The 26561-nt window shown below is 39.6% G+C and overlaps 1 protein-coding gene across 26 annotated transcripts in view; it reads left to right on the forward strand.

Moving 5' to 3' along the window:
* The window catches only part of LOC121528118 (ankyrin-3-like), a 252631-nt gene that overhangs the window by 182680 nt on the left and 43390 nt on the right, over positions 1-26561 (forward strand). For 16 of the 26 annotated variants that reach the window (XM_041815302.1, XM_041815297.1, XM_041815308.1 and 13 more), the window contains 7 exons: positions 1773-1896; positions 3551-3562; positions 8912-9014; positions 13470-13576; positions 16585-16617; positions 18520-18744; positions 24966-25120. In XM_041815302.1, coding sequence (XP_041671236.1) covers positions 1773-1896; positions 3551-3562; positions 8912-9014; positions 13470-13576; positions 16585-16617; positions 18520-18744; positions 24966-25120 — 759 coding nt within the window. The remainder of the gene's footprint in view (positions 1-1772; positions 1897-3550; positions 3563-8911; positions 9015-13469; positions 13577-16584; positions 16618-18519; positions 18745-24965; positions 25121-26561) is intronic. The other 10 variants (XM_041815316.1, XM_041815300.1, XM_041815317.1 and 7 more) reach the window with 4 other exon arrangements.

The raw sequence follows: 26561 nt of genomic DNA on the forward strand, positions 1-26561 counted from the left end.
GGAGCCTATGCCTGCCACTGGGCTAGAGGTGGCACACATCCTAAACAAGCCACTACTCAATCTAAGGGCAGGCATATAGAGACAAACAGGCACGCTCACACTCACTTCTACAGCCAATTTAGAGCCACTAATTCACCTGAGAAAGGAGAATCTTTCAGTGCATACTTATTCTACATGTCCCTGGCTCTGACTCTGTACATGTTGGTAATTTTACCATTTACTTTCAGAGAAGAATTAACACAGTTTATGGGACGGTCCTGGCTGGGCGCTGAGAGATACTAAGCACCGGCTCAAGTGAGGTTAAGCAAGACTTTTGGATCCTGGTGGAAATGTTTGGATCCTGAGGCTGGTTTGATTGTCATCAGGGCCAACCACAGGCAAAGCTTGGCCCCTGAAGGAAGCAGGGAATGGGTCCTTCATACATGTAATCTGATAGTATCAAGGTTTGCATGTTGGCTTAGTCCCACTATGGAGTGCTAGCTCAATGTCTTATATCGCCCTCCTGGGCTTGGCTGATAAAAGTTTTTGCAAGTCCTAACATGACTTCACACAGTCCAATATAACTGGCCTTAAGGATGGCTTTAATGGGCCTGCTCACACTGTAAACATTAAACAAACAAACAAATAAACAAAATACCAGCTAATTCACACTAATTCAATAAGAGAGGTTTACATCTCAAACAGGCAAACACAAATATAAATGTGCATGTTTTTTCCTCTGTTATAAGTGATGGTGAGTGTCTATGTTTAAAATGGGCCCCTCCACTAGACAGCTTTCTTTATCATAAACATAGTGAAGCTGCTTCATTTTCTTTACTCACAAGCTCTCTATCACTCTTTAATTGATGCTGGTACATGCACTGTTACATTTCTTCACCCAGTTGAAGCATTGATAGAAAGGCAAATAACATTAATTTCAGTGTCTGCTTCCTCTGTCATCTGCCTGATCTTGTCGTGCCTCTTGAGACCCCTCTCACTGCCCAATAAGGAAGACCTTGAAGGTTTTTTTTTTTCCACAAATGCACACCTGAAGATTCTCAGTAAATTTCAGGACTGCAGCTGGGCTCTAAAGTCTTCTTGACTTGCTTTTTCATGCTTCACAGTGGGGAGGATGGGTTTCAGGAGGCAGTGCATGATGGTCATTCCAATGTTTGCCTACTGGTTGTAGGACCCCACCTGCTCATTTGCTGAGAAATTTCTTGAGTATCTCCTACTGCATTTTAACATCATCTCGACATCATGCCGGAATTTTTCTCAGGAGCTAGCAAGATGAAGCCTGACTAAAGTCAAGGTGGACATTTTTACCATCTGCATTCATAGCTCACCTGGGACATTTAGGAAATTTTATTATACAGGACTGTATGGTGGGATCCGGTCCGGTCTGATCCAATCCAGCTGACACAATACAATATGACACGACACAACACGACACAGTATGATAAAAAACTTTCAGTACTACCACTGCCACAAATATGAAGAATAGGAACTATTCAATCCACATGTAAACTGAAATCCCATGTACTCCTTTTTAGCACATTACCCATCTTGCACATGGTTTGCAGAAGTTCTCTGCACGTGTGAAAATTAGCAACTCATCAAGAGTTCAGATTTCCAGGAGTGCATATGTGAAAATAGCCCCTGACTTCATTTTTCCATTCACTCCCTCTCGAGGGCAAAGTTTTGAGCCGCTTCATACCTCTTATGAAGACAGAGAGTTGTTTCTTGCTTTCTTCCTCTAACTTTATACTGTTTTGTTTGTTGTTAACCTCCAGGTGACGATGCGATGACGGGGGACACGGACAAATACCTGGCCCCCCAGGACCTGCGCGAGCTCGGGGATGACTCGCTCCCTCAGGAGGGTTACATGGGCTTCAGCGTTGGCGCTCGGTCACAGAGGTAAGACGCGCTGCAACATAACCCGTGCAAACATCAAAACTCTGATTATTCAGGCAAATAATGTATTTCAGTGCCTTGCACGGCATCTGTCTTCTTCACTTGGCAGTAACTTTACCTTTCTACAGACTTGTTCAACTTCGCATAAAGTTGTGGAGAATTTTCTTACATTTTACAGTAGAAGACAAGAAATATTCTTGTTTAAAATTAAACCAAACATTTTACCAAAGAACTAGAATTTATGGACAGCCATCTTTTTACTGCTCACATGTTGGGGATTTTTCCAACAGGGTCCTCTTTGTTCATAGTTTAACAAAAAAGTCTTGTTTGATAGATGCGGTGAAGTTTTATGGAGTCATTTCACAGCCTCTTAAACAACATACATTTCTCATTACTTTAACCATAATTTTCGCTACAGGTTAAAATAACTACAGGGTAAATTCTGGGCTCTAAAACTTTGGTATTCATTCTGTAAATACACAAGAAGTGATGGGAAATCTCACAGTCTAGAAAACAGCTGTTATCTGCTTAGACAGAGCTGTTACAGTGGATGTTTGATGATAAAATGCTCTAACTTCTTTAAAAGAAATAAGATGTCAGTTTAGCTTGTATTCCTGACCAACCACATACTCGTGGTATTCCCCTCACAAGCGGGATCATAGTTTGCTCTCTGCGGCTGTTGAACTTCTCGTTTGCACAAAATTATCGACCCTTGTGACGAGGGAGGGGCTATTGGATATCTGAGGGGTGACACACACAGACACTGCGCCACAGGAAATGAGAAACATGTTCAATTGGATGGCCTTGAGCTCTGGGTTACATCAACACTCAGTGTTTGAGTGGAGGGTGTGGGTTAGTGTGGGTGTGGGGTCAGCCCAAGCTTCAGATTGATTTGACTAATTGTTGTTTCCCTGCTGAGTTTTTGGGTCCAAATCACTTCCAGCTCAGTCGATTTAGGAATGGATTATCCCAATACTAGCTGATAGAGATTTGTAGTTGATGCTGTGTTTATTGTTTCAGTGATCATTTTAATCTCTCTCAGAGTTTGTCTTTGAAACATCACAATTGACAAAAGATGAATATCCATAAAATTATAACGATAAGCTTGGCACCTAATATCAGGAGTTGGTGGCGACCAAAAAGGAGCCAAAAGGAGAGTTATTTGGGGAAAGAGAAGCTATTCCAAACTAGTGTTTTGTTAATCCAATTCAGCTTGAAGTGTCAATAAGAGTATTTTCTATCACAAGGCCTTAACAGCAAGCATAAAAACTATGCTAACCAGGTTTCAGATTCCCTGCATGCACAGGTCTGTATATGAGTTAAAGCTGGACATTTATGAGTACTATCCTCAGATTTCACTTAGACCTTAGCTTCTTATTTTGAGCCCTGGATGCATGAAATGCTATCCCTCTTTCTCTATCTCAATTATAATAGAAATTTAAATGATTGACTTTATGCTGAAGTTACTGAAAAGAAACTGCTGTGATGTTGCTCTGGTAAATTTGCATGTTAAAAGGCAGAAACGTGAATTTTCATTCAGTTAGTTGGCATCGTTCCACCTACCTGCACCTCTGCTCTGGCTCTTCTCCTCTCTGCATCTCCTCTTTGTTTGTTCATGATCTTCTATTCTCTCCTCATGTCCGTTCTGTAATGTTAGTCCAAAAGTCAGGTAAGGCTTAAGGCATGAAGAGACCTCCCTATACCCCTCCTACCCCCAAAACTTCCCAATCCCACCCATTCCCCCTACCTTTACCTACCCTTTACACCTGTAGACTCCAGTCACTACCAGTATCATGATGTTGTGGTCCAATGTACTACATGTTTACTGTGTATTTTTGAGTACTAACTTGATGATTTTGAGCAGCTTTTATTATTTTTAACACATTTGAATGTTAGCATCAGGCACTGTGTTGTGTACTGTGGTTCACTTGTGTTGTTTCTGTGTCCTATTTCTTGCTTTTAGTTGAAAAACAGTTCTGCTGCTTGAAGAGATTAGCCTGTTGTGATTTTGTTTATGATTGTTTGATTATTAATGCTTGGGTTTTTGTGGGTTTGCACAAAGGTAAAGCTTTGCATCATTTTGGTTTCTGTGTGGAGTTCATCGAGCTTCCAGGGACCTGAACTGATACACATGAAGGCAGAGGATCCTGCCTTCATCAGTTTGGTTTCTTAAAGTCACTGAAAACAAAAGTGCAGAAATGTTTCACTGTATGCTGACGATAACCTGTTACTCTTTTGAAATAGATTTACTAATTCAGGCACAATGAAAGTAATTTAACCACAAAAATACTTACCTGAATCATACATTTTTCTTTATTGAATGATGTTAATTTTACATTTTTCCACAAAAGCATCTGTTTTGGGCTCAGAAGTGGCCATAAATCTTAGTCCTTAAATATCACAGCTGTACTTGTTTTTATGTTTGAATCAATATGCAGCATAAGCATGAATTTCAGTCTTCTAATAAATACACTAAAAAAGAAAGATTTTTGAAATCAAGGATGTTTTTAATTTAGGGTATTTTTTCCATAGATGGAGGCCTAAAGAGGCCATGGTTGCAATGTTGTCTGTGGGTTTATTCACAATAGGCAGTCCAAATTAAGCATGTTTGACCCCCAAAGTACAGTTTGTTTGACTAGTGTGAGTGCCCCGTACTGTGCTCAGGCACAGTACGCAAGCACAATCTTTGGCCTGATCATGGCAAACAGTATAATTGATACAACTGTTCACCTAAAGCTCAACAAGTGCCGATACATGCATGTTGGTTGGCAGCCAAGGTCAAGCTCAATGGCATTTCTTTTGATGGGCCTTTTCATCCCTGGTGACACGCCCGGAGACTGCAGATGGTTTTGGGGCCCATGGGACATCCAGAGCACAACCAGGGGTTCATAACAACTCTTCTATCCACCTATACAGTATACTATAATAATGATAATAATAGTAGTAACTTTATTTATATAGCACCTTTGAAAAACAGATGTTTACAAAGTGCTTTACCAGACATAGCAAGAGCAAGAACTCGGGGATTAACGAAATAAACAAATTAGCAATAAACCACACAGAGAAAGTCTTGCTAATCAAACAGAAAATCACAACGAACTGAAACACTAAAGCCTATGAAATTAACACAATTAAAAGGAACGGAAATGACATAGAGAGTTAAAATAGTAAAAGATGAAAATGTCCAGGAAAAAACAGTATGCTATGATATGAAAGTAAAACTGTATGCACACATATCAGAAGAAAACATCACATCATTAGCAATAAAACAAAAATAAGAAAACTGATAGATAAAAGATAAGGAAAAATTAAAATTGAAAACAGAGGATATCAAGATTATAATGGAAGGAAAAGTCAAGGGTAAAAGGAATAAGAGCAGAAAAATGAATAAAAGAGTGATTATTCAAATAAGTTAAAGGAAGTGTCACATGAAAGCAATTCTGTAAAAGTGAGTTTTAAGCAGCAGTTTAAAATATGTCACTGAATCTGCAAGCCTTATCTCCACGGGCAGGTTGTTCCAAAGTCAAGGGGCCCTGACAGCAAAAGCCTGTTTCCTTTAGTTTTGAGTCTTGACTTTGGAATGGCCAGGAACCCCCCACCAGAGGATCCAAGGCTGTGTGAAGGCCCATTAGGGGTCTCAGGCTGTGATCTCGCTACATCCACCTCTTACTCTACCCTAAAGATGTGGATGTTGTTATTTTTCAGTAGATTATAGTCCCATGCCCCTGGTTGTATGCAAGGACATCCAGAGCACAACTGGTGTTGTGTCAATACTCTCTCCCACCCTATGGTGCCCTCAGGCAGGCTTATTTGGTTTTACCCCAGCCTCAGTTTTTGGCCAACATGCCTAACAGTTCTGCATAGTACTGTATTTGGGTGAAATAAGCTGACACTATCCTTATGTTTGGGTCCATCTGTGTATGAAACCACAAAATCTGAGTCAGTTCAGAATCTGTTCCCGTCACAGTCAGTGAGTTGTTATGATAATACCTGCCCCCCAACTTATAAATCTCCTCCCAGAGCCATGGAAGCACACAGCTGCACTGTAGCAAAAACTACCTTTCAGAGAAAGGCATCTAAGAGCTGTTTTTTTACAGGGTCAAAAACCTCCACTGGTGCTTGGTCTATATCCTATTTTGAACTAAGCACAGCACAGAAAGCTTCATTTTGACCACAGGGGGCTAGTACAAGGTGTAACAATGGTATGATATGTCCCCTTTAAACAATGGCAGAGTGCTAGAAAGCTGACGAAAAACTCAAAATGAGCCAGACAGTGAGTAACAATACTGTTACGTTGTCTGTGTATTTCTCCAATGTGCTGACTCAGGGACTGCTCTTCTCATAAACTTAGTGGGTCATATGATGACTTGGCGATGCATCTATGCTCAGGCCCAGTTGGGCTCAGAGCAGTGTGGGTGCAGGCAGGTGGGGGACGGGGGAGTCACGCTTCAGCACAGTATGTGGAAACTGGTCCTTCTGATTGTGCCCACATAAATATATAAATCTTACATTTAAATAAATGGATTCACTTTTTATGTTTCATAACATCAGGAATATAAGCCACATCGTTGTGGACTGTTTTTCGAGATCTCCCAGAGGACAAAAAACATTTGTACAAGATATCTATTGGATCAGAAAAGTCTGAAATGGGCAGTTTCTGTGCAGCTGTGTCAGCCTTTGTCTAATCGTCTCCGTCCACCATATGGAGTTAGTAAACATTCCAGCAAACAGTACAGTTGTTGAGCTCTCAACCAGTGTTGGTAGTTGTGAAGTATGGACCCACAACGTAGGAGTCATGTTGCATACCTCTGCTGATCACGTGTTTTTTCTCTGATTGAGGAGACTTTCAATCATACTAGCACTCCACAAGGTTTAGTTACTTCTTCCATTATAGGATAATCATCTAATGAGGGACATCGGTTGGTTTTCATTCATGCCTTTTGCAGGGAATCAGCCACTAGCAACAAACAGGGTTTCAGTTGTGTCAGGTTGCATGAAGTGGGTGATAGTATTGGCTAGACTTGCAGTTGTGATGGCACATATCTCAGTATTTATACTGGCATATTGCTTACACTGATGCATGGAATGCCACCCACTTATTAGATGAGGAAATGTGTTAAAAGTGTGTCTTAGGGGTGCTAGTTAAGTCAGGTGGTAGAGAAGCATCCCCTATATAGAGGCTGTAGCCTTTGACACACAGGCAAAGGATCATTCCTGGTCCTAGTGCATGTTTGGTGCATGTCTTTCCCTCTTCTCTCCCCATATTTGCTGTCTCTTTTGCTGTCCTGTCAAACAAAGGCTTAAGTGCCTAAAAATCTTCTAAAAAGTGCATCTAATACACCAAATGTTACAATACCTAGATCTAAAAAACATGCATTTTTAAGGTTTGATAATGCATTGCAACCATGGTCCCTATTGGCTTTTTATAGATCATTGTATAGCCACAGTAATTGTGTTTTTGTTGTTTTATTACAGTACAGAGCATCCCCTCTGAGCACAGAATAATTTATTCACACGAGTTTCCTTATGTAGAGCAAACAGCGCTGTTGTAATCGCGGTTGAGATGTTGTAGGAAAAACACGTCATGGTGTGTCATCACTCAGGAATGCTCTTTATTTGCCTCATAAAAGTTTCTCTCTGAGCTCCATCACAAACAATATTGCAGCACAAGATCACTGCAAGCATAGAGACAAAAAAAGCTTCTTTTGATCAATATTCATTTATAAAACAACGTAATATCAAAAGATGTGCATGAAACAAGTAGAACTGCGTCCATCATTTATTCAGCAATCATTGGTTTAACTTTTAAAGGCTTCACTTAGGATTGTTTGACGTTTGAATTATGTGCTTAAACTTTTCAAATAGCTTAGTTTCTATGAAAATATTTAAAACCCACATTATCCAAACAATTGTTAAGTGTAGAGCCATTGTTGTTTGGTTGTTCAAGTGGAAGCCCTGACAGAACACGAGTATTTACCCTATTGTCCCAAAATGACAAATAAATTTCAGTTGTTTTCCTTAGATCTTGCCTCATTCATTCATAATCTTGGGATAATATTGCTTGTTTTTCTGCAATTATAAGTCAGTTTCAGTTATTTGGTCAAGATCTCAAAAAACTCACGAGCTATCATAGGGAAAACAGTGTTAATACTCAGATATATATTGATAAATTAGCTGAGAACTTGACAAAATGTGCTCATTTTGGGTGGACAGTACTGTGCAGAACTTTTAGGCGTGCTCGGGCAAAAAATTGAGGCTGAAGTAAGACGTGTAATGTGAGAAAGTCCGCCAGAGGGCACCATTCGGCGGGAAGCAGGATTGGCACAACCCTGGTAATGCTCTGGATGTCTTTGATTATTGCCAGGGGCATGGGAAAATAATAGGGGTACCGTTTGGGGTTGCCACAAGCCCCTTGTCCATGCTAAGGATGCTCCAAGTGCCAGAAGCCGGCTGCGGTAACTGGGCGTTTCACCAGGGGTGAAAAGGCCCGGACAAAAGAAATGCCATCAAGCTTGACCTTGGCCGTCCTTCACCCATCACCTGCCCTGTGTTGTGCCCCGTAATGAATCCATAGATGCCTAAAACTTCTGCACACAACTGCTTGTATCCACTTAAGGCTTCCAAAGTAACAAACCCATTCGTCTCAAGAGTTACTTAGAAAACAAGCCAGCCATTCAACTACATTTGCATCTGGATTTCAGCAGAGTTTCTTCAGATGTGTTTTATGCCTCTGACAAATTAATAGCCTTTGTGCAACAATCATTTGTGTCCAACTCTTAAAGGAAAATCTTTCTTGATGACGTTCTTGCCTTGTGGTTTTTGTTGTCACTGGTGGCATACAGTCAGGTTCCTGGAAGCTGCATGCATTTAATGTGTTTATGTTTGTTTTTTCTGTTCACTTTCATACTCCCCCCTTACACCCCCACCCCTTCCTCCTCCTCCTCCTCCTCCTCTTCCCCTCTCCATCATTGTGACTGTTGTCTTGGTTATCCGTGACTTCTGCGGCAACCACACCAAGCCTGCGTTCCTTCAGTTCTGATAGGTCCAACACACTGAACCGGAGCTCGTTCACGCGGGACAGCATGATGATCGAGGAGATGCTGGCACCTGGTAAAGAGATGGTACGTATCTTATTTTAAGATCTCTTATTCCCTTTCCTCCTGGAGTCTGTGTTTTAGTAACCCACAGGTCATGAACTTTGCAATAGTTCTGTCTTTAAATGTGCCAAGATGTCAGTGTTGTGCCAAAACCCTGTATATTCACTAATCCTCTTAGCCCTGAGTCAGTGTTGACATAAAGACGAACAATCCTGTTAGATTTAGCTGAAAGAGGAAATAAATAAGTAGTTAAAGCTGATGAGAGGAATTAATTTGATATTTTGTCCACTTTAGTTTAGGATGCAGTAAAATTGTACTTAAGGTTAAGATTATAAGTTCATGTACTCTCCAGACTGATGTAGGCCAGAAGGTATAAAAGAGGAAGACAGAAATAGCCCTGTCACTAAGAAAACACCTGTGTTTTAGTTTATGAGTGGACAAAATCCAACAAGTTCATTCAACAAACAGTGATGAATGAGGGCTTTAGGATAGAGATGAACCCCTGAGCTTAGTGATACATGGTGTCTAGAGCAGAGCTGTAAATCTCAATCACAGCAGGGGCCAGATTCTGAATTATGGTCTAACCTAAAGGCCTAACAGGATCAACATTTAACCATAAGCTGTCAACCTCATTTTCACCAATAATAGATTAAAAAAAAAAAAACCTTTACACAGAGGATAAATGATTTTGAGATTTGAAAAGGTCAAAATTATAAGTTTAAATGTTCAAAATCTGAGATACAAAATCAAACTTGTTAGTTCAAACGGTCAAAACATGAAATCACAAGTTAAAATTATATTTTTAAAAGGCAAATATATGAAATGAAATTCAAAATCATGATTTTTAAAGGTTAAAATATGAAATAAAATTCAAAATCATTATTTTTAGAGGTCAAAATATGAGATAAATTTCAAAATCATGAGTTTTAAAGATTAAAATATTAGAAAGACTTTGTGATATGAGTTTAAATTTCAAATTGTGAGTCTAAAGTAAAAGAATATAGGATTAAATGTCAGAGTTAGGAGTCAAAAAGGTCAAAAGGTAAGGTAAAATTCAAAATAGTGAGTTTAAAAGGTCAAAATATAACTCAAAATTTAAAATTGTGAATCTGAAAGGAAAAAAATCAATATTATGAATTAAAATGTCAAAATATGAATTAAAATGTCAAAATTTGAAGTTTAGGTTGTAACAATGAGATGCAACATAACAAATATAGAATGAAAATGCAAATTAATTTCTTTTTCCCATTAATTTTTATCTCATTAATTTTACTCTTTACTTTTCCAAGTTAGTATGACTTTGACAAGGAGAGTGTGCATCATCAAGGTTAAATTCCTGTATTTATACGGGAGGAAATCTCCAGACCGCATACCAGTGGGCCATTTATAATAAAAATATGATGTGATCTTGCAGGTTGGGTGTAACTGTATCAGCTACCAGTATGGTCTTGGGCCTTGAGTTTGACACTCCTGATCCGGAGCATGACAGCTTTGAGACGAGACATGCATGTACAAAACATCTCCATTGTCCAGTACAGACATAGAAGTGACAGCAGTCTGTCTCTTTTATGACTCAAAACAGCCAAGATTTAAGTTTTAATACTATTTGTAGGCTGAAACTAACTTAATCTTTGATCTTTGAGAGGTCGACAAAGAAGGCAGGTTCAGTGATTTAGACTTATCAGCTGAGAAGCGTATGGTTTTGCTTAAACTGAGTTTTGAATCATACAAGTTCTCTTGAACGGTACTAACATCAAGTTTTAACTGGCATAGAGTTTGATCTAAAGCAGGTGCTGAGCAATACAACACAGTGTCATCAGCATAAAGGGGATTTTTTTGCATTTAGACATGTTTTAATTGATGTCTTTAATTTTAAGAATGAAAATGTAGTGGTCCCAAGACTGACCCCTGAGTTACACCTTTGGTTATATTAAGAAAGAAAGAAGTGTAACCTGCACTAACTCAGTTTTTTTTTGTAGTAGTTATCCAACCAATAGACAGTTTGTTCAGACAGGCCTTGGATAGACTATGGTTTTGCAGTGTGTGGTCTCAGAAAGATCGATTAAAAGGATGAAGATATGCTATTTCATATCAATAAAATCATTTAAAAACTTTAGGGCTCATAACAAATAAAGGTTTGTGTAGGTAGTCAAGTCAAGGCAAGTAAACATGAGGCATGAGGTTTAAACAAGAAAATGCTTTACAGAGTGAAAGGTCGAATATGAAACAAGAATGCATCATTACAAAATGCCAGTAAAAGTAAAAACTTTAAAATATGCTGGGATAAAATATACCAATCTTAAAATGAGTTCTGGAGAAAAATGAGATGTAAGGTAGAGGTAGTTCTGATTTACTACCTTATTTTGCCTAAAATAGGAACTAAACTGGACATTTAGGTCTTGGTATTGTCTGAGATATTACAGAAAATGTGCTGAAGCTTTGCTGTTTAATTTCCACTCTGTTTTATGTCAACACTCATAAATGCAGATTCATAAATTTGATGGATTAATGAGCAAAATGGGTAACAAAGTTCTCAAAAATGTATGGAGAAGTATTTTAATCACTTTCAGCTGCAAAGAGGCCCCTACCTATGTTTCTCATAATTTTGAATTGAGGATTTTTATTAATTGATGAATTTACTAAACAGTTAACCAATGTTTTATTTTCATGGAAGAATATCATTTAGGGAAGGAGAAAAGCGGTAGAAAAGTAGCATTCCTTGTAAATGGTGCAAGCTGCTTGCAAAGCCTTCTGTAATTTCGACAGCATTAGTGAAGAATGACACTTTCAACAGCTTTTCTCCCTCCTTTTTGGAAATCAAGCAAGTACACCAAAATTTACTTAAGTAAATACACGTTGTCGAGGACAGTATCCGGATGTAAAGGACAGGTGTGAACAAGCTAGCTTTTTTGTGACGACTTCTCTCTGGGTATGGCAAGACCATGTGACTAATGCTGACATGCTCAGGAGAGCTGGAATGGGAAGGGTCAGCCGCGCTTTTACTTGCACCTGGCAAGCTTTCACAGCTAACTGCGTACTGGATGCACCGGACCCTTGGCATCCAGTATGCTCCCATACCTGGCCTGACAGGCCTTTCTAGACATGCTATTTTGCAGTAAACAAGACAATGTGACTGCAAAATAGTGAGGAAAACAATACAGTCATTGGTAAGGAACTTCAAAGTTCCATGATTACATGATCTATGAACAGCTCCTAAATAACAGCTTGTCTCCCATCACGCTGCTGCAGATGCTCTGCAAGGAAAGGTCTTTCATTGTAGAACAACACAACAAGGTAGATGTTGAAGTTGTGCAATCCTTTTGCAAGTGCATGAACATATGCCATTCAGACTTTTATTTGTGTTATAATATTAAAGTTCAGTTATCCCATCTTGAGTTCTGTCCAGTTGCAGGCATGCACAGTTCTTCTTCAAGCATACTTAAGTTCATCATATTCTGTTCCTTGTTTTGAAATGGGCACCCAAATCTCAAAAGCTTAACTTCACTTTAAACCTTGAGCATTCCTGGAGTCGAAGCCTGTGATTTGGCCTAGACTGGGAGATTCCCAACTCACTTCAAATGTCCCACACATAGAAGCAGCCCTTTCATTATTGTAAAATGAGGCCATACTTTGGACCTTGGCATCCTCTCCGTCATAGCTCAGGTTAGAAAAATATACCAGCATCAATGAAAGGAATCGATCAGTTTTTGATAAAGGATGCACTGAAGGATGGGGGTGTGATGCCCAGCTCCTGCAGCAACATACTGGCATGCACAGGGTGGACAGGGAAATCTGACCTTCAGTGTTGAAAAATTTTGAGTCGTCAGACAACTAGAAATGCACCACACAAGCTCAAATCCACATACCATTTTTAATCTATTTACTGGGATTATTTATAGCTAATGTTGAGCTTTCTCTATTGTGTCGTCTGATGTTGGCATCTGTCTTTGTTAGCTTCAGTGTAAAGTTTAAAAATGCCACTTTCCCTATTAAAATAAATTCCTAGCGGCAGCTGGTGTAGTCTCAAATGTGCAGAAATCCTTTTATGACTCAGCCATAAATCCTGTAAGAGGTATGAGCAGTGATGCCCTTCTTTCCCAGAGGAGTTGTGGCTAAAATAAGAGAGAAAGAAGCGGGCTTGTTGCCTTGTTTAATGGCTCACTGCTGGCTCTTAAAGTTAAAACAGCACCTAATTGTCTTTACTAGAGCAGATTTATGTGCCAAAACTCCCTGTCATCAGGAAATTGTAAGTTCTTATTTAGAGATTTTGTTTTTAGTTTATCTTACATCAACACATAATCTTTTTTTCTTACTTATTTTAATGCATGGATTCATGACCAACAAGGATCTTTGCAATTTCATTCTTTCGCTTTCCACCCTTTATCTGAAACAACAAGCACACATTTAATCTTCACACATCCTCTTCTGCAAACTCAAGGTTCGACATGCCTTCTAATGACCTTGTTGTGTCCTTCGCAGCATTTGGCGACAGCTAAGGACCTTGACAAAGACTCTCTGAGGAGGTACAGCTGGACTCCAGACGCTCTGGATAATGTCAACCTCGTCTCCTCACCGATACACTCCGGGTAAGATTTCCTGAAAGGATAGAGAAAGGATCAGGGGAAATGTTAAATCAGACTTTTACCTGAGCATCTCAGGGGAGGGGGATTGAGGGAAAGCTACACAACATGCCTTACTAATGTAATTGTGTTTGGATTTTAAAGAAAAGGTGGAATAAAACGTGAAGGGAGAAGGAGACAAGATGAGCTTTTCTTTTCTCCTCCTCAGTGTCTTTCCCCCTGAGATAACAGCTCCTACCTGCAGCAGTTTTGCTCTAATTGTCTGTTCTTTTTAAGTCACTGCTGGCAAACGTCACTCTGCCTTTATTTCCAATTAATGGGCAGTGCCTTGATGCTCAACATTAAAAAACACAAATACTCAAAGGCTGCTCAAAGCTGCTGTTTTTGACCCAGTGGTCAAGTAAATCATTGGCCTTGTGATCAACAGCACCAGTGACTCATCTTACTATGGAAATGAAGAAGTGATTCTAAATTCAAAGTTTGATATCTTGGGATAATTTTCTCATTTACTTTACAGCTGAGAATGACATCATTAAGTTTGCAGCACTCACTTGAACCAGTTCACACAAAAGCTTGAGTCTGAAACACATGCTACAGAGTTTAAAACAAAGCATACAGCTTTATATACTCAAGTTTTGTCCATAAATGGACGCTGTAGCATACATTAAAGCAGGTGTTATATCGGGCAAGAGTCTTCTGGAAAGAGTTGAGAATTTTTTCTTGGAACACACACATATGACTGTTGTTAAGAGCAGGGCTAAAACAGTGATTCTCAACAGGTGGTTCGGGACCCTCAGTGGGTCAACAAGCAGTTTTCAGTAGGTTGTGAATGTGTCTGAAAAAAAAAGTTGGCAAAAAGTTTATGAAGTACTCAAGTCCCTCGTGGAAATGCATCCACACCTTTTATTTGACCTTGTTTTACTGTGAGACTGTACATTTAAATGTTTCAGTCTTTAAATGCATTAATCTCCTTTTCTTGCAATGAAAGCAGCTGCTTTTCCTGTGGTAATGAAGTAATTTCTCAATTTCTCTGCCAAATTGGCATACATTTACATGTAACAATAGGGAAAGGGGATGCAAAATGTCCTATCATATATTTTGCTTCAATTAAGCTCCAAACTGCAATATATTCAATCAACTTAACATTCATTGTTGAAAATTTTCCAAAGTTTGGGTCCCAATTTGTTACTCGAGAGACTGGTGGGTTCTGAGGCCAGACCAGTTACGAACCACTGGGCTCAAACAAGTTACCTCCTAACAGATAAAACAGGAAGGCCTTTGAATAACCATGGACATTTTAACAGAAACTTAATTTATCTTTAAACAATCATCTGAGGGTACTTTAAAGTGAAGATTGCCCTTGCATGGATTCAAGAGGGTACCCTAAAACAGATAGTACACCAAACAGTTAAGGGATTCATCCGAAGACTCAACAGAACCTTAAAACTCCCATCTGAAAGAACCTTAAAGAGTCACTTGAGGGCCCCTTTAAATGAGGAGTTCCCAACCTTTTTTGTCATTTAGGCCCCTCCTTGTATCTAACAAGAGCTAAGCCCCCTCCCGCCGGGTCCACTTGGGAAATCAAACATAAATTTTGATTGTTTTAAGTGACGAAATCTCAACAGGATGGACTGCATTCACTTTTCTATTCATTACTACGAAGGACTATAAGCACAATGCACACTAATAAAAAATAAGAGGATCTGTTATTTAAAAAAAAAAACTCAAAATGTTCATGTTTTTTTACTTTAAACATCAAAGTTTTATAAGAACCTAAACTTTGAATTTTTTTAGATCATGCACCCAAAAATGACTGATTGCATGGAGGAAAATCATATCATGTAAGCTGTTTCTCCCACACAAGTCCTGTTGTTGAGATCCTATCTAATGATACTAGGACTGATCAATGAGGAAATTCATGTTTGCCCAGGATTGTCACATTATCATTATCATCTGGACTTAGTGGAGACATTTATGTCAACTGGGGTAATCTATAAACTGTTTGCAGTTTGGTTTCTCACAAATTTAAGTTATTGACTCTAAACGTGAAATTTTTGAGTTTATAAAGTCAAAATATATGACTTTTTTAACTCTAAATCAAGTTTTTTTCTCGTAAATTTTCACCTTTTAAACTCTAAAAATTTTGGATCCTCCTTTTTAATCTTTTAGGGTGGCCCTAACATGGTGCTGTACATTGTATCTCCAAAAATGATTTTAACAAATTGTATGCACATCTAATTTTGACATTGTCAGAGCAAACAGGGCCCTGTGCCCCCCTTAGGTTGGGAACCTGTGCTGTTCCTAAGAGTGGTCTTTTACAGGGGCTATATTTCGCCTGAATGCAATGGAAAAATGCCTTCAGGGTAGTTTAAAGCAGATGTTAAACTGTACCTTAAAAACAGTCGCTAAACAGTTTTAATAACACTAAATGGCACTTTTTAACAGATATTTTAGAACAGACACAGAAGGCTAAAACTGACACGGGATGCTAAAGGGTGCCTTTGTACAGCTACTTAATACAGATAAGAAAGGGTACCTTGAAACAGCAGCCAGATGCACCCTTATTATGATGTACAGGGGAATAACAGAGAGAAAAAAAGTCTTAGATTTGACAAAACATACCAAAAAGAAGTCAGAGGGTAGTTTGAAACAGATGATGATGAATACTTCCAAACAGTTACTGATTGGTGCCTTATAAACAATGACCAATGATATCTTTATTTGAATGATGGTGTCTTAAAACATGCACCAAAGACAGGCACTTGGGAGTACTCTAAACTTGATGCTTAGAATTGCTCTTTAACAGAGGGTACCTCAGAACAGATGGGGAGGGAGCCTCTGAAAAATGTCAGTGTTACCTTAAAATCCACACCTCTAGCTGTCTTTAGCAGACATGAAAGGGTTACTCTGAACTTTACATTCTGCTAGAAAGCAATTTCCAGTCATCTTTAATTTATCCAGTAGCTCTGTTGTTGACCTGTCACTCCTGCGCTGCTTTGTCGTCCACCCTGCAGTTTTTCCTCTCCGCTCCCGCAGTACGACAGCAGGTGATTGACTGTGATTGGTTGCCCTTTTTATCACCTCCACTCCCTTGATTTGTGTTACTTCCTGTTTCCGGTGACATCACACCCCTGCCCTTCAGTGGTCACTCATAACATCAGTGTTTGCTCCCCTCACACATGAACTGTGTCGTTACAGAGTTGACATAAAGTGGTTTGGAGTTTTGCTTTTGTGTTTACTCCTTTTGTTCCTCTAACAGATCTGAATGTGACTTTGCAGAGATTGGAATGACACCGACTTGCACTAAAGTTGCACCTGGAACTTTTTCAATTTTTGATTACAAGTTAAATGGAGGAAATCAATCAGTGGCAATAACTGAGTCCCATTAGAGTGATGCAACCAAGGATAACAGTGCCTGAGATTTATGGATACTGTCTTACTTTGATGCAAAATTACATTTATATTCACACCATGTGTTCCACGGTTACATACAAACTAACATGACATCTTGTTCACCAGTGCATGGAGTGGATTTGTGTGTGTGAGTCTCTCTTTGTGTGTTTGGGTGTAATTTTGAAGTTCAAAATGAGTTACACACATAACTAAATTTCCTTAAAACATTGGTAAAACACACGTTAATCCAGAGGCTCCTGTGTTGGCAAGCTGTCTCATAAAAGCTACACAAATGTTGTTGTGTTTGTTTTTTCTAGGGCTGTCGGTATCAACAAGTTAATCACGGTGCAATTAAGCCCCAAAATTCAGATTTCATCAGATTCATGAAATTGCATTGCATTGCACTATCAGTTTGCTATTTTGTTGTAGATGCACTTTAGCAGTGTCTTAGCAATGGTAATCCAATGGCAAGTTCTGTTTTTCTGTTAGAGTCTCTTTTGCGTCAGCCCCTCCATGGGTGGAGGTCGGTGCTCTCAGAGAGCATTGACTCTGATGTGCATCGGAACGTTAGTCCTCTGCACCTGATTAAACGACATCAAGTGATTCATGTGCTCCAGTTCCTGCCTTGGATTTACCTGGTAGATCCATTGAAACACGTTCTTTTTTCTGTTGTTAAGTTAATGCCGTGACTTTCAATGTAGTAGGAATTCCTAAAAAGCAGCTTCATAAAAGCAGGTTTTTAATAATTAAGCTATAATATTCTCTTGAGAATGAATCGCCAACTTTAAATGGGTTACTGACACAAAGGAAAGCAACTAAACTTGCACTCCTGAAAACTGTAAATGCTGTCAACCAGGTTACACTGGACTTGAGTGAGTCATTTTTGTACATGCACTCCTGCATATTTCTCATATAACAGTGTTTCGCACTGTATTTAACAGGATAAGCACTTTGTTGTGCTGTTCTGCCAACATCATCTATGGCTTCATTGCCCTTACAGAAGCTTATCTAGTGACCCTGGAACTAGGGTGATTTTTTGAGGACTTTAAAGACTAAATCCATGCTAGTAGATCTGTTATTTTTGATTATTTACTGCCGTTAGCTTGAATGCTAATGAATGCTAATGGCTGTCAACCAATGGCAGGCTGTTCCGTCCACACGTCATGCTGTGTCAATGCATATACACACGGATCATTATGAGATTACAGAGGTTTTTAAGATTAATCGTTTGACAGCCCTAATTTCAACCAATAATTTTTAAAGTGCAGCTATAGCCAACACAGAAAACTCTGCACAGAAACATCTCTGATCTTCTGTCTTTCTTAATCTTTCTCCTCTTTTGCACAAACTTTGTGTGTTTTAAGACCACAGCATGGGAGGGACTTCACCTCAACTAAAGCTCTTCTCTGTCCATCAGAACTGTTATAATTGTGTTCCTTTCTTATTCCATATATTCTATCCTCTCTTTTTCCCTCTGTTTATCTCTTTTTCTCCCACTTATAATCTGTCTCCACTTTGTTGTCTCTCTCCTCCTTCTTCCTCTCTCTCTCCTTCAGGTTCCTGGTCAGCTTTATGGTCGACGCCAGAGGTGGCTCCATGAGAGGAAGTCGGCACAACGGCATGCGTATCATCATCCCACCAAGAAAGTGCACAGCGCCCACTAGGATCACCTGCAGGCTGGTCAAGAAACACAAACTAGCGTCGCCTCCTCCGATGGTGGAAGGGGAAGGCCTGGCCAGCAGACTGGTCGAGGTCGGCCCGGCAGGTGCTCAGTTCCTGGGGTAAGACTTTATTTTCTCTATAATTATCTCCCATATTGTTGCAGTTTGCTTAACAGCGTATTTTTCTGCACTTGTGTTCAGTTACTTGACATCTCCTTCCTTCTGCTTCTTGCCATCACCATTTTCCAGCCATCTGCGTTTAGATATTTAGAAGTGTGAATGTGTGTAAGCGCACGATGAGGTGTGATTCCTGCTGTTTAATTTGCAGTTGCAGTGAAAATGTTCCAGTGTCAGAGTTTCCTTTTGGCAAGTAAAGGCAACATCTCTAGCAGATGTGAAAATTGAAGTGTGTGGATTAGAAAAAAGAAATGCTCATTCCCTGGTCCAGATTCAGGACGTTCTGATTACACGTTTACTACGTGATTACACTATCAAGAAATTATGTGTACAACAGATTATGGGTACGAATTTATGTACATTGTACATTGTACATGGTACATTTATATTTTGAAGTCCCAGTTATATAAGATTGGCAAAAGTAGTACCATTAGCCTCCAGAGATTTCAGTGAACTATGCCCCTTTAAACAGAATGCACTTGGGGAATATTTAGGCTATATACTGATGGGTGTAGCTGCACCACATAATTTAGCAAGTTTTAGGAAAACATAGGCCAAAATACACTTCTGATTCAGCTGTCAACGTAAAAAGAATGTAAGCGTTACATTTTTCATCCAGAAAAACTCTGTGTTTAGCACTATTTTGCAACGTGAACTTTGGCTACTGGCTATGTCCTCTTCTGCCTCAGCTGATGCAATGTTTTTATAAAGTAAACATATTGTGTTGACTGTAGCTTGTCTTATTATTACCCATTATGAATAAAGAAACAGTCATAAACTTACTAAAATGGCAAATTTCCATTCAGCTCTTGTGATTGGAGACAGTTTCTCTGACTTCAGAAAATTGAAGAAGGTCCGTAAAACACAGACATACAGAAAAGCATGGAACTCTGGATGGGGAGTGATGCAGGCTGCAGACCTCTGTAAGCCACTATCCTCAATCAGAAATGTGTAACTCTCATGAGCATGGGCTCACAGTTTCCACACCTGTACTATCAGGTAACTTGGATCTTTCCAGCTAACCAGTCTCCACCAAAGTTTCTTTCCCTTTCTGTCTTCCCACTGAGTCTCCTTCTGTAGTTCCTCTGTGTATTCTGGCTCATAAAAGCTGATCAGGTGTTCTGAGGCGAAAGAGTATGTAGCTGGTTGAAAAATAGTTCTAGAAAGAAAGGCTTTCTAGGTGAAAAACAAATGTTCCAAAAATTTTATAAAGCGTACATCCTAGATTCCCCAAGCACATCCTGTTTGAAGGAGCAACACTTACTAAAATCTCTGGAGGATAATGCCACTACTATCCCTAACTACTTCATACAACCCAACTTCAAAAATGCTGAAATATACCTTTGAAATGAGGAATAGTCTGGTGCAAAGCTGGTGAGTTGCTATCTGGAGGATGCAGATATTGGTTGCACCTTAAACCAATTTAAAATCAGGTTTAAAGTCTGGCACACACTTATGTTCAGACGATGCATTAGAGATACTAATGGACATGTATCTGCAAGCTAACATTGCACTACAGAGCTTGGTTTACTCACACAGGATGCACAATGGCGCAACTTCTTTACAGTTTAATATAAGTGTATTTTTTTTATAAAGTTAACAGGACAGTTAAGGAGAAAGGTTTTGCTTCTTGTTCCAATACCCGCTCTGTCTAACACAACATGCCAAGCACACTCTTGTGCAATACAGACTTGGGTCTCTAAAATATCTTGTACATAACTGTCTCCTACTTGGGTACCATTGATAGTATAGCCCACAGATAATACAGTCTAACACCTTTTAGGCATTACTGAATACAGCCAAGTATTCTGGCTGAGAAAATAAGCATTTTGGGAGATTTTAAGAGTCAGTGGAGTTATGCCTTTGGCAGAAGTTTTACGCCAAAGGTTTTTTTTAACGTTTCTGATGTTGTGGGAATGCTTTGGTAAAATATATATGACCTAAATCCTCCATCAGATTATATCATACAATGTCCCGTTTGTGTTAAGGGGCATTGTAAAAGAAGAAAAGTGTGATGCACCGGTTGGAGTCAAGCTTGTTAAAGAATAAAAACTAAAATCCACCTTGAAGATACTTCAAGTAGGCACTCTTTATTCTTAAAGGTTTGATTCAGGCACTCCCAGAGCCCATTTATAATAAAGCCACTTAATCAATCCTCTGACTTTACGGTGCACCTTCAAAATAGTAAAATATAAAGAGGGCCTTAGGAGTTTTCACAGTGCATTTTCGTGATAGTGCGTTACGAAACTCTGCTTTCAGTAAGTCTTGAGATATGTAAATATATTCTTCAAATTTATGCTGCAAATGTGTGATATTTGGTGTCCCCATTTGTTAATTGACACTGCGTTATAACATTGTGGCAGCGTGAAAGAATACAACACAGCTGGAGCTCTATACATGTAGACACATACAGTGCTGCACTTTCCTGCTGGCTCCACTGATCCTGTTTTTGCACCTTTAGCTACAACTAAAACCCAGAAAAGAGGGGGATCACTTAAACCCTCCACAATGTTCATAGTAAGGGCGAAACGTCACAGGGGCGTATATATCGTGCCTTAAAACATCACTGTGAATCAGCAAAATGCCTTTACTTTTCAGATCCATTACCTCCACTTGGTAAATTTGTATGTTTTTCATTTATTCCAAGCAGCAGCACTGGTATTATCTTTGCTATTACTAATGTCATAGATGACTGATTAGAACAATAACACTCAGTGAGGTGTTGGATTTTACTGACTTTGTAAGTGTCTGTTTTGTGTGGATGTGGGTGCGTGTGTCTCATTATCTTGCGGACACAGTAAACTACATCTTCCCAGAAAGCTGCCAGCCCTTAATGAAGGCGAGAGCCTGGTTAGTCCAGTGCTTCAGCTGGGACCCAGAGGAACTAGATTTGTTGGGTAGGAACCAAATATAGCTCCCCCATCCTCAACCTCTTTTTGCCTCCTACCCCGTCTGTATCTCCCACCTCTCCCAAGGAAATGACATGACCGAGGCTGATTCATGCTGATGGATTATTTTACCCATCTCTGTTGACTTTGATTTGTCAGGACACAGCACTACTCCTATATGGTAGTTTTGGGAAGAAGTCAACAGCAGCTAATTTATAGCTAGTTACAAGAGCTCAAAGCTACATAGAAGATGGGTTTGTTACAGTAATGTGGATTTTTAGCCTCATAGCATAGCGGGGAGATACATAGTACAATTCTTCCTAAAACTACAGTGTTGCTTTACACCATCACAGTTATTTTCCAGCCACTTTCATTTGAGAGACCATCGTGTTCTTTATTTCAGAAGCTTTCAGTGGGCTTCTGATGTCACTGAAAGCAAAGGTTTTGATTGGCTGTTTGGACTGGATTGCGCTTGTTGGGCATGAGCCTTTTCCTCCTCAAGCCGAGCATCATCCTGCTTCTCATGACCGCTCTTACTTTACTCCACCTTTGAAATCAGTTCTTTATGTCACCTCACATTATTGATTTCCAGAACCATCAGTAGGAAGTTTGGATGAGTCGTAATGGTCCATTATATCACATTATCACAGAGCAGTGTTGACCCCTGGTTTTGCAAAGTGGTGTTTATAAAATGAAGTGCTATTAATTCACTGTTGCTTGTTTGTCACCTTACACTTTTGCTTATCTGAGAATGGTTTGCTGACATGAAATTAATCCTCTTCATAAATTTCAAATGATGAGATGTAAGTGATAGGAAAATAATTACGGGTTTCATTATATTTATTAGATACTGGTAGCTAGTTAGCTAGTTTATCCATGGAAACATGTGGCATGTTGGTTTGAGGGAGTTGACCATAGTGGTCAAGTACTATTTGCAGACACTGTTCATCCTTTCTCTCCATTAAAGCAACTATATATGCAACAATAAATAGGGTGGATGGAAACTGGCATTGATTCCATCACTGGTATTGCTTCTACCACGACACAGATATTTCCAGATTCAAATACCAGATTCAACACAAGCACTTGGTTGTAGTACACACAAGTCAAAACTAATGCCAATGCTAGCTCAGCCTGCCAGCCATGGTGGCAAGTATAACCACGTAGTTTGTGACATTTTAGCTAAGAAAATATGATATGAATATTCTAAAGGAAATTAACACTTGCATAATTCTATCATATTGCACAAGAATAATATGCAAGTTCTCGTTGTGTTTAGTGCAGTTAGAACTCTGGCATAAAAACTGTTGTGTTGTGTTCACACCCAATGCAATCGATCATCTGTTCATGCATATCTGAACACACAAATATAGGGAGTTTACGCGCTTAATTCTTTCTAATTAGCATGAATAACTTGTCAAATCTTGTGGACATGAAAGGCCAAAAGACACAAGAGGAGGGGCTTCCTTCTCCACATCCGGCTTTTGAGTCAGTTGTCAACAAACATGGCTGCTAACTTGTTAACATTGCTGAAAGTTGTTTTCACAACTAACTAGGCAATCTGACCTGATCAATTACTTCCCTCCTGGTGCGCTCCTTCGTATTCCTGTGCCAGTAGAACAGACATGTAGTGTCATATAGCTCCGGTAGCAACAGACAAACACTACAAGCTTTTTCAAGCCATTTTCTGGTTGAATTAACCTCCTCATCCCTAGGCTGGTCCTTAGAAGATGCTTCAGCAACATATGTGAAATACATTTCTGGAGGATCTTCATGCTGATTGACCATTGCGGTGCTGTGATTCATGAGAGTTCAGATTTTTCAACTTTCGTGAATTAGCAAATGAAGTGAATGGCACATTGAAAGCAGCCCCAATTAACCTTATTCGTGCAAATTACCCAGTCAATTTGCATGATTCCTGCCGCATGTTTGCGGTGTTTGCGAGGCAAACTTGTGTACACTCACTTCTTCACGTTGACTTTACCTGTGATTACCTCATACAAATGACTTTAATAGCATCTGGCGTGAATACAACATTACTTCATCTGTTCGTTTGTGCTTTCAGTGCCCTGAAGTGTCTGCCTGAGGGCAGCAGTTCAAAGTGAAAGTGTCTGGTAGTGTCCAATACATCTCCGTACAAGTGATTTGACTCATTGTATTGCCAAAGTGAGTCAGAAAAAAAGTCAGAACAAAATTATTTTGTATGAACAAGGTGTGTTCCTTCATAGAAGTGACAACATATCCACCTGCTAAAGGTGTGTTTAAACTAATGCTTGTCTCAAGTTCAAGATGACATGGTCAAGAGCTAAATTATAGCAACTCTGTATGCCAGACACAAACAGTATCTTTGCTAAATATCAGTTAATTTAATGACAGCCCAAAGTCCCTAGGTTACATGTTGAATAGCTTTTATTATGAAAAAGCCATATCAGACAGTGCATTGTTTTTAGCAGAAACTCAACAAGACTCAACAAGCGAGACAAGAAGACATATTCACTCACAATCTGTAGCACAGTTTAAGACACTTGGCTTTTAATAAACATCTTTCTTTGGTCCTATGCGCATGTGAGTTGAATATCATATCACTGCTAGCCTAAGAATTTAGCCATTTAACTGTCTTAAGTGGTGTTGCTCGTTCTGTTTTGGACTGGAAATAGGTTTATTGTGTCTGTTGGTGTGAACTAGATTTAAGTATAGAAAAGCAAAGGTTTACAGAAGAAAACCCTCAGAGAACATTTTGTCACTTTCCTTTTTCTGAAGGTCTCCAGAGGAAATAATCAAGAAAATAGTTCCTCTGACACTTCCACACTGGGTCTGTTGTTTTAAGTTCTGAGAGACTCCTCTCAATAACACCCTTCCTCAGGCGAGAGGACATTCATCTTTCTGTCTTCTGTTGCTCTCATGCCTTGTTTGAATAAGGGCTGTGCAGCTTTCTCCTCCTTTTAGTCCTCCTTTCGTTTCATGTGTCTTGTCAAGTCACACCAAGCTATCACATGCACTATGAATGTCCCATTGAGCTGCAGCACGGCCACAGCTATCATTACGTCATCACCATACATTCATTAATACATGTACTGTATGTCTTCAGGACCCGTGCTCATGTTTCATTTTGATTGTGGAATCAAACACGTATTTACTAGTATTAATGGCACCAGTAACCCAGAAAAAGAAAACTAAAATGTGTTAAAATATCTTTTTTAGGTCAATGTGGAACTTATTAAATTGATATGAAACAGATTAAATATAACCCATTTCTCCTGGCATGTACCTCACCAGGCCTGTGATTGTGGAGATCCCACACTTTGGCTCGATGCGGGGTCAGGAGAGAGAGCTGATCCTGCTGCGCAGCGAGAACGGGGAAACCTGGAAGGAGCATCTGTACGACTACAAGACCGATGACCTCAAACAGCTCCTTAGTGGGATGGATGAAGGTGAAGTAAATTTATTTTTTCAAAACTAAGTCTAAAGAAGTTTAAAGACTTCTCTTTCAGGAATCCTCATACTACATACTTCTAGTATGCAGGCCTTTTATATGGATTTTGACTCATGAACCCCTTTGTGTAGTACTATGGCGATATCATAGCCAAGCACACCTCATGTTTAATCTTAAATGCTCAAGACACTATGTACTGTGGTGCACTGAGCTTCACCAGAACCAGAAATACTTTATCAATCCCCAGGTGGAAATTCGGGCATATAGCCCAGTCCAGCTGGGTGGAGTGCTGGTCCCAATCAGAGCACTTCACCCTGGCTCTACTTCCTTCATCCTCTCTCCAAGCTCTTCTTTTAACTTTGTCAGTGTTTTTCTGTTTTCTCATCTTCTCTTTGCTGCCCTTTTTCATGGGTAGTGTTGGGACCAGGAATAGCATTGTTTTTAGCAGGGCCATTAGGCCCCATATGGTCGGGTAGGTAGTACTGGTGTTGTCACTATCTGGTGACTGTTAAGCAGGGCAGTCCTGTTTGGGCTGTCAGTGCTATGTGGTTAAAAAGTTAAGAGAAATAATGCAATACAAATTAGCATGGTTTGGTGACGAGAGCACTGTAGCCCAATGTCCAGCCTTCCTGAGGTGTCTTGGGACTATTTGATGAAAACTGGTGTGTGAAGGTTCCCACTAAGAAACCCCAGTGATGATCTGGTTCTTGTTGCCCATTGGCCTACACAGTTGGTGAATAAAAAGGGTATAGTTTGCTTGGATATATTCCACATGCATCTGGGAAAGCTCCCATACAAAGCATTTGGGAAGGGCAGGACTTTTCAAAAAGTTCTCAGAAGGTGATTGGACGAACGTTCTGTCTGTCACACTCATGAGAGGCCAATCAGAGCAGCAAGACAAAATGAGGTAGTAGACATACGGAGCGCTAGTGCCAACATATGCTGTACAGGCTATGAAAAGCACAGCTTGCAGACCTATCAGGAGATGTGCAAAAACATCTCCTCTGCCAAGAGAAGCTTCGGCGGGGCTCTGATAAAGAAATGTGGTCAGGGACTGAGAAAAAATGCCACCTTTCTATAGCTACATCCAAACTAATAGCTATAGCAGTACAACTTTACAAACTCATGCGGAAGCAGGTTAAGAGAAGAGCAAAAACATCTTTTCCATCATTAGAAGCTTTCAGTGCGACTCTTTGCTCTTGTTTAACTAAATAAATATGGTCTAGTGCTGATCAAACTGCCGCTATAGCTACATCCGAGCCAATCGCTCCACCAGCAGCCAAAAACTTCTCAAATGATGCTGATTGGTGTGGGGGGAACACAGGTGTGGAACAAGCGTTGTGGAGTGGAACTTTGCAAGATGAATTTGCTTGATGACATTGAGTCTGGCAAATCAATTTACTTTGCAAGGCTAGTTGGGTTTAATGAAAGCTAATTCT

Source organism: Cheilinus undulatus, linkage group 20, assembly GCF_018320785.1.
Source record: "Cheilinus undulatus linkage group 20, ASM1832078v1, whole genome shotgun sequence".
Classification (NCBI taxonomy): domain Eukaryota; kingdom Metazoa; phylum Chordata; class Actinopteri; order Labriformes; family Labridae; genus Cheilinus; species Cheilinus undulatus.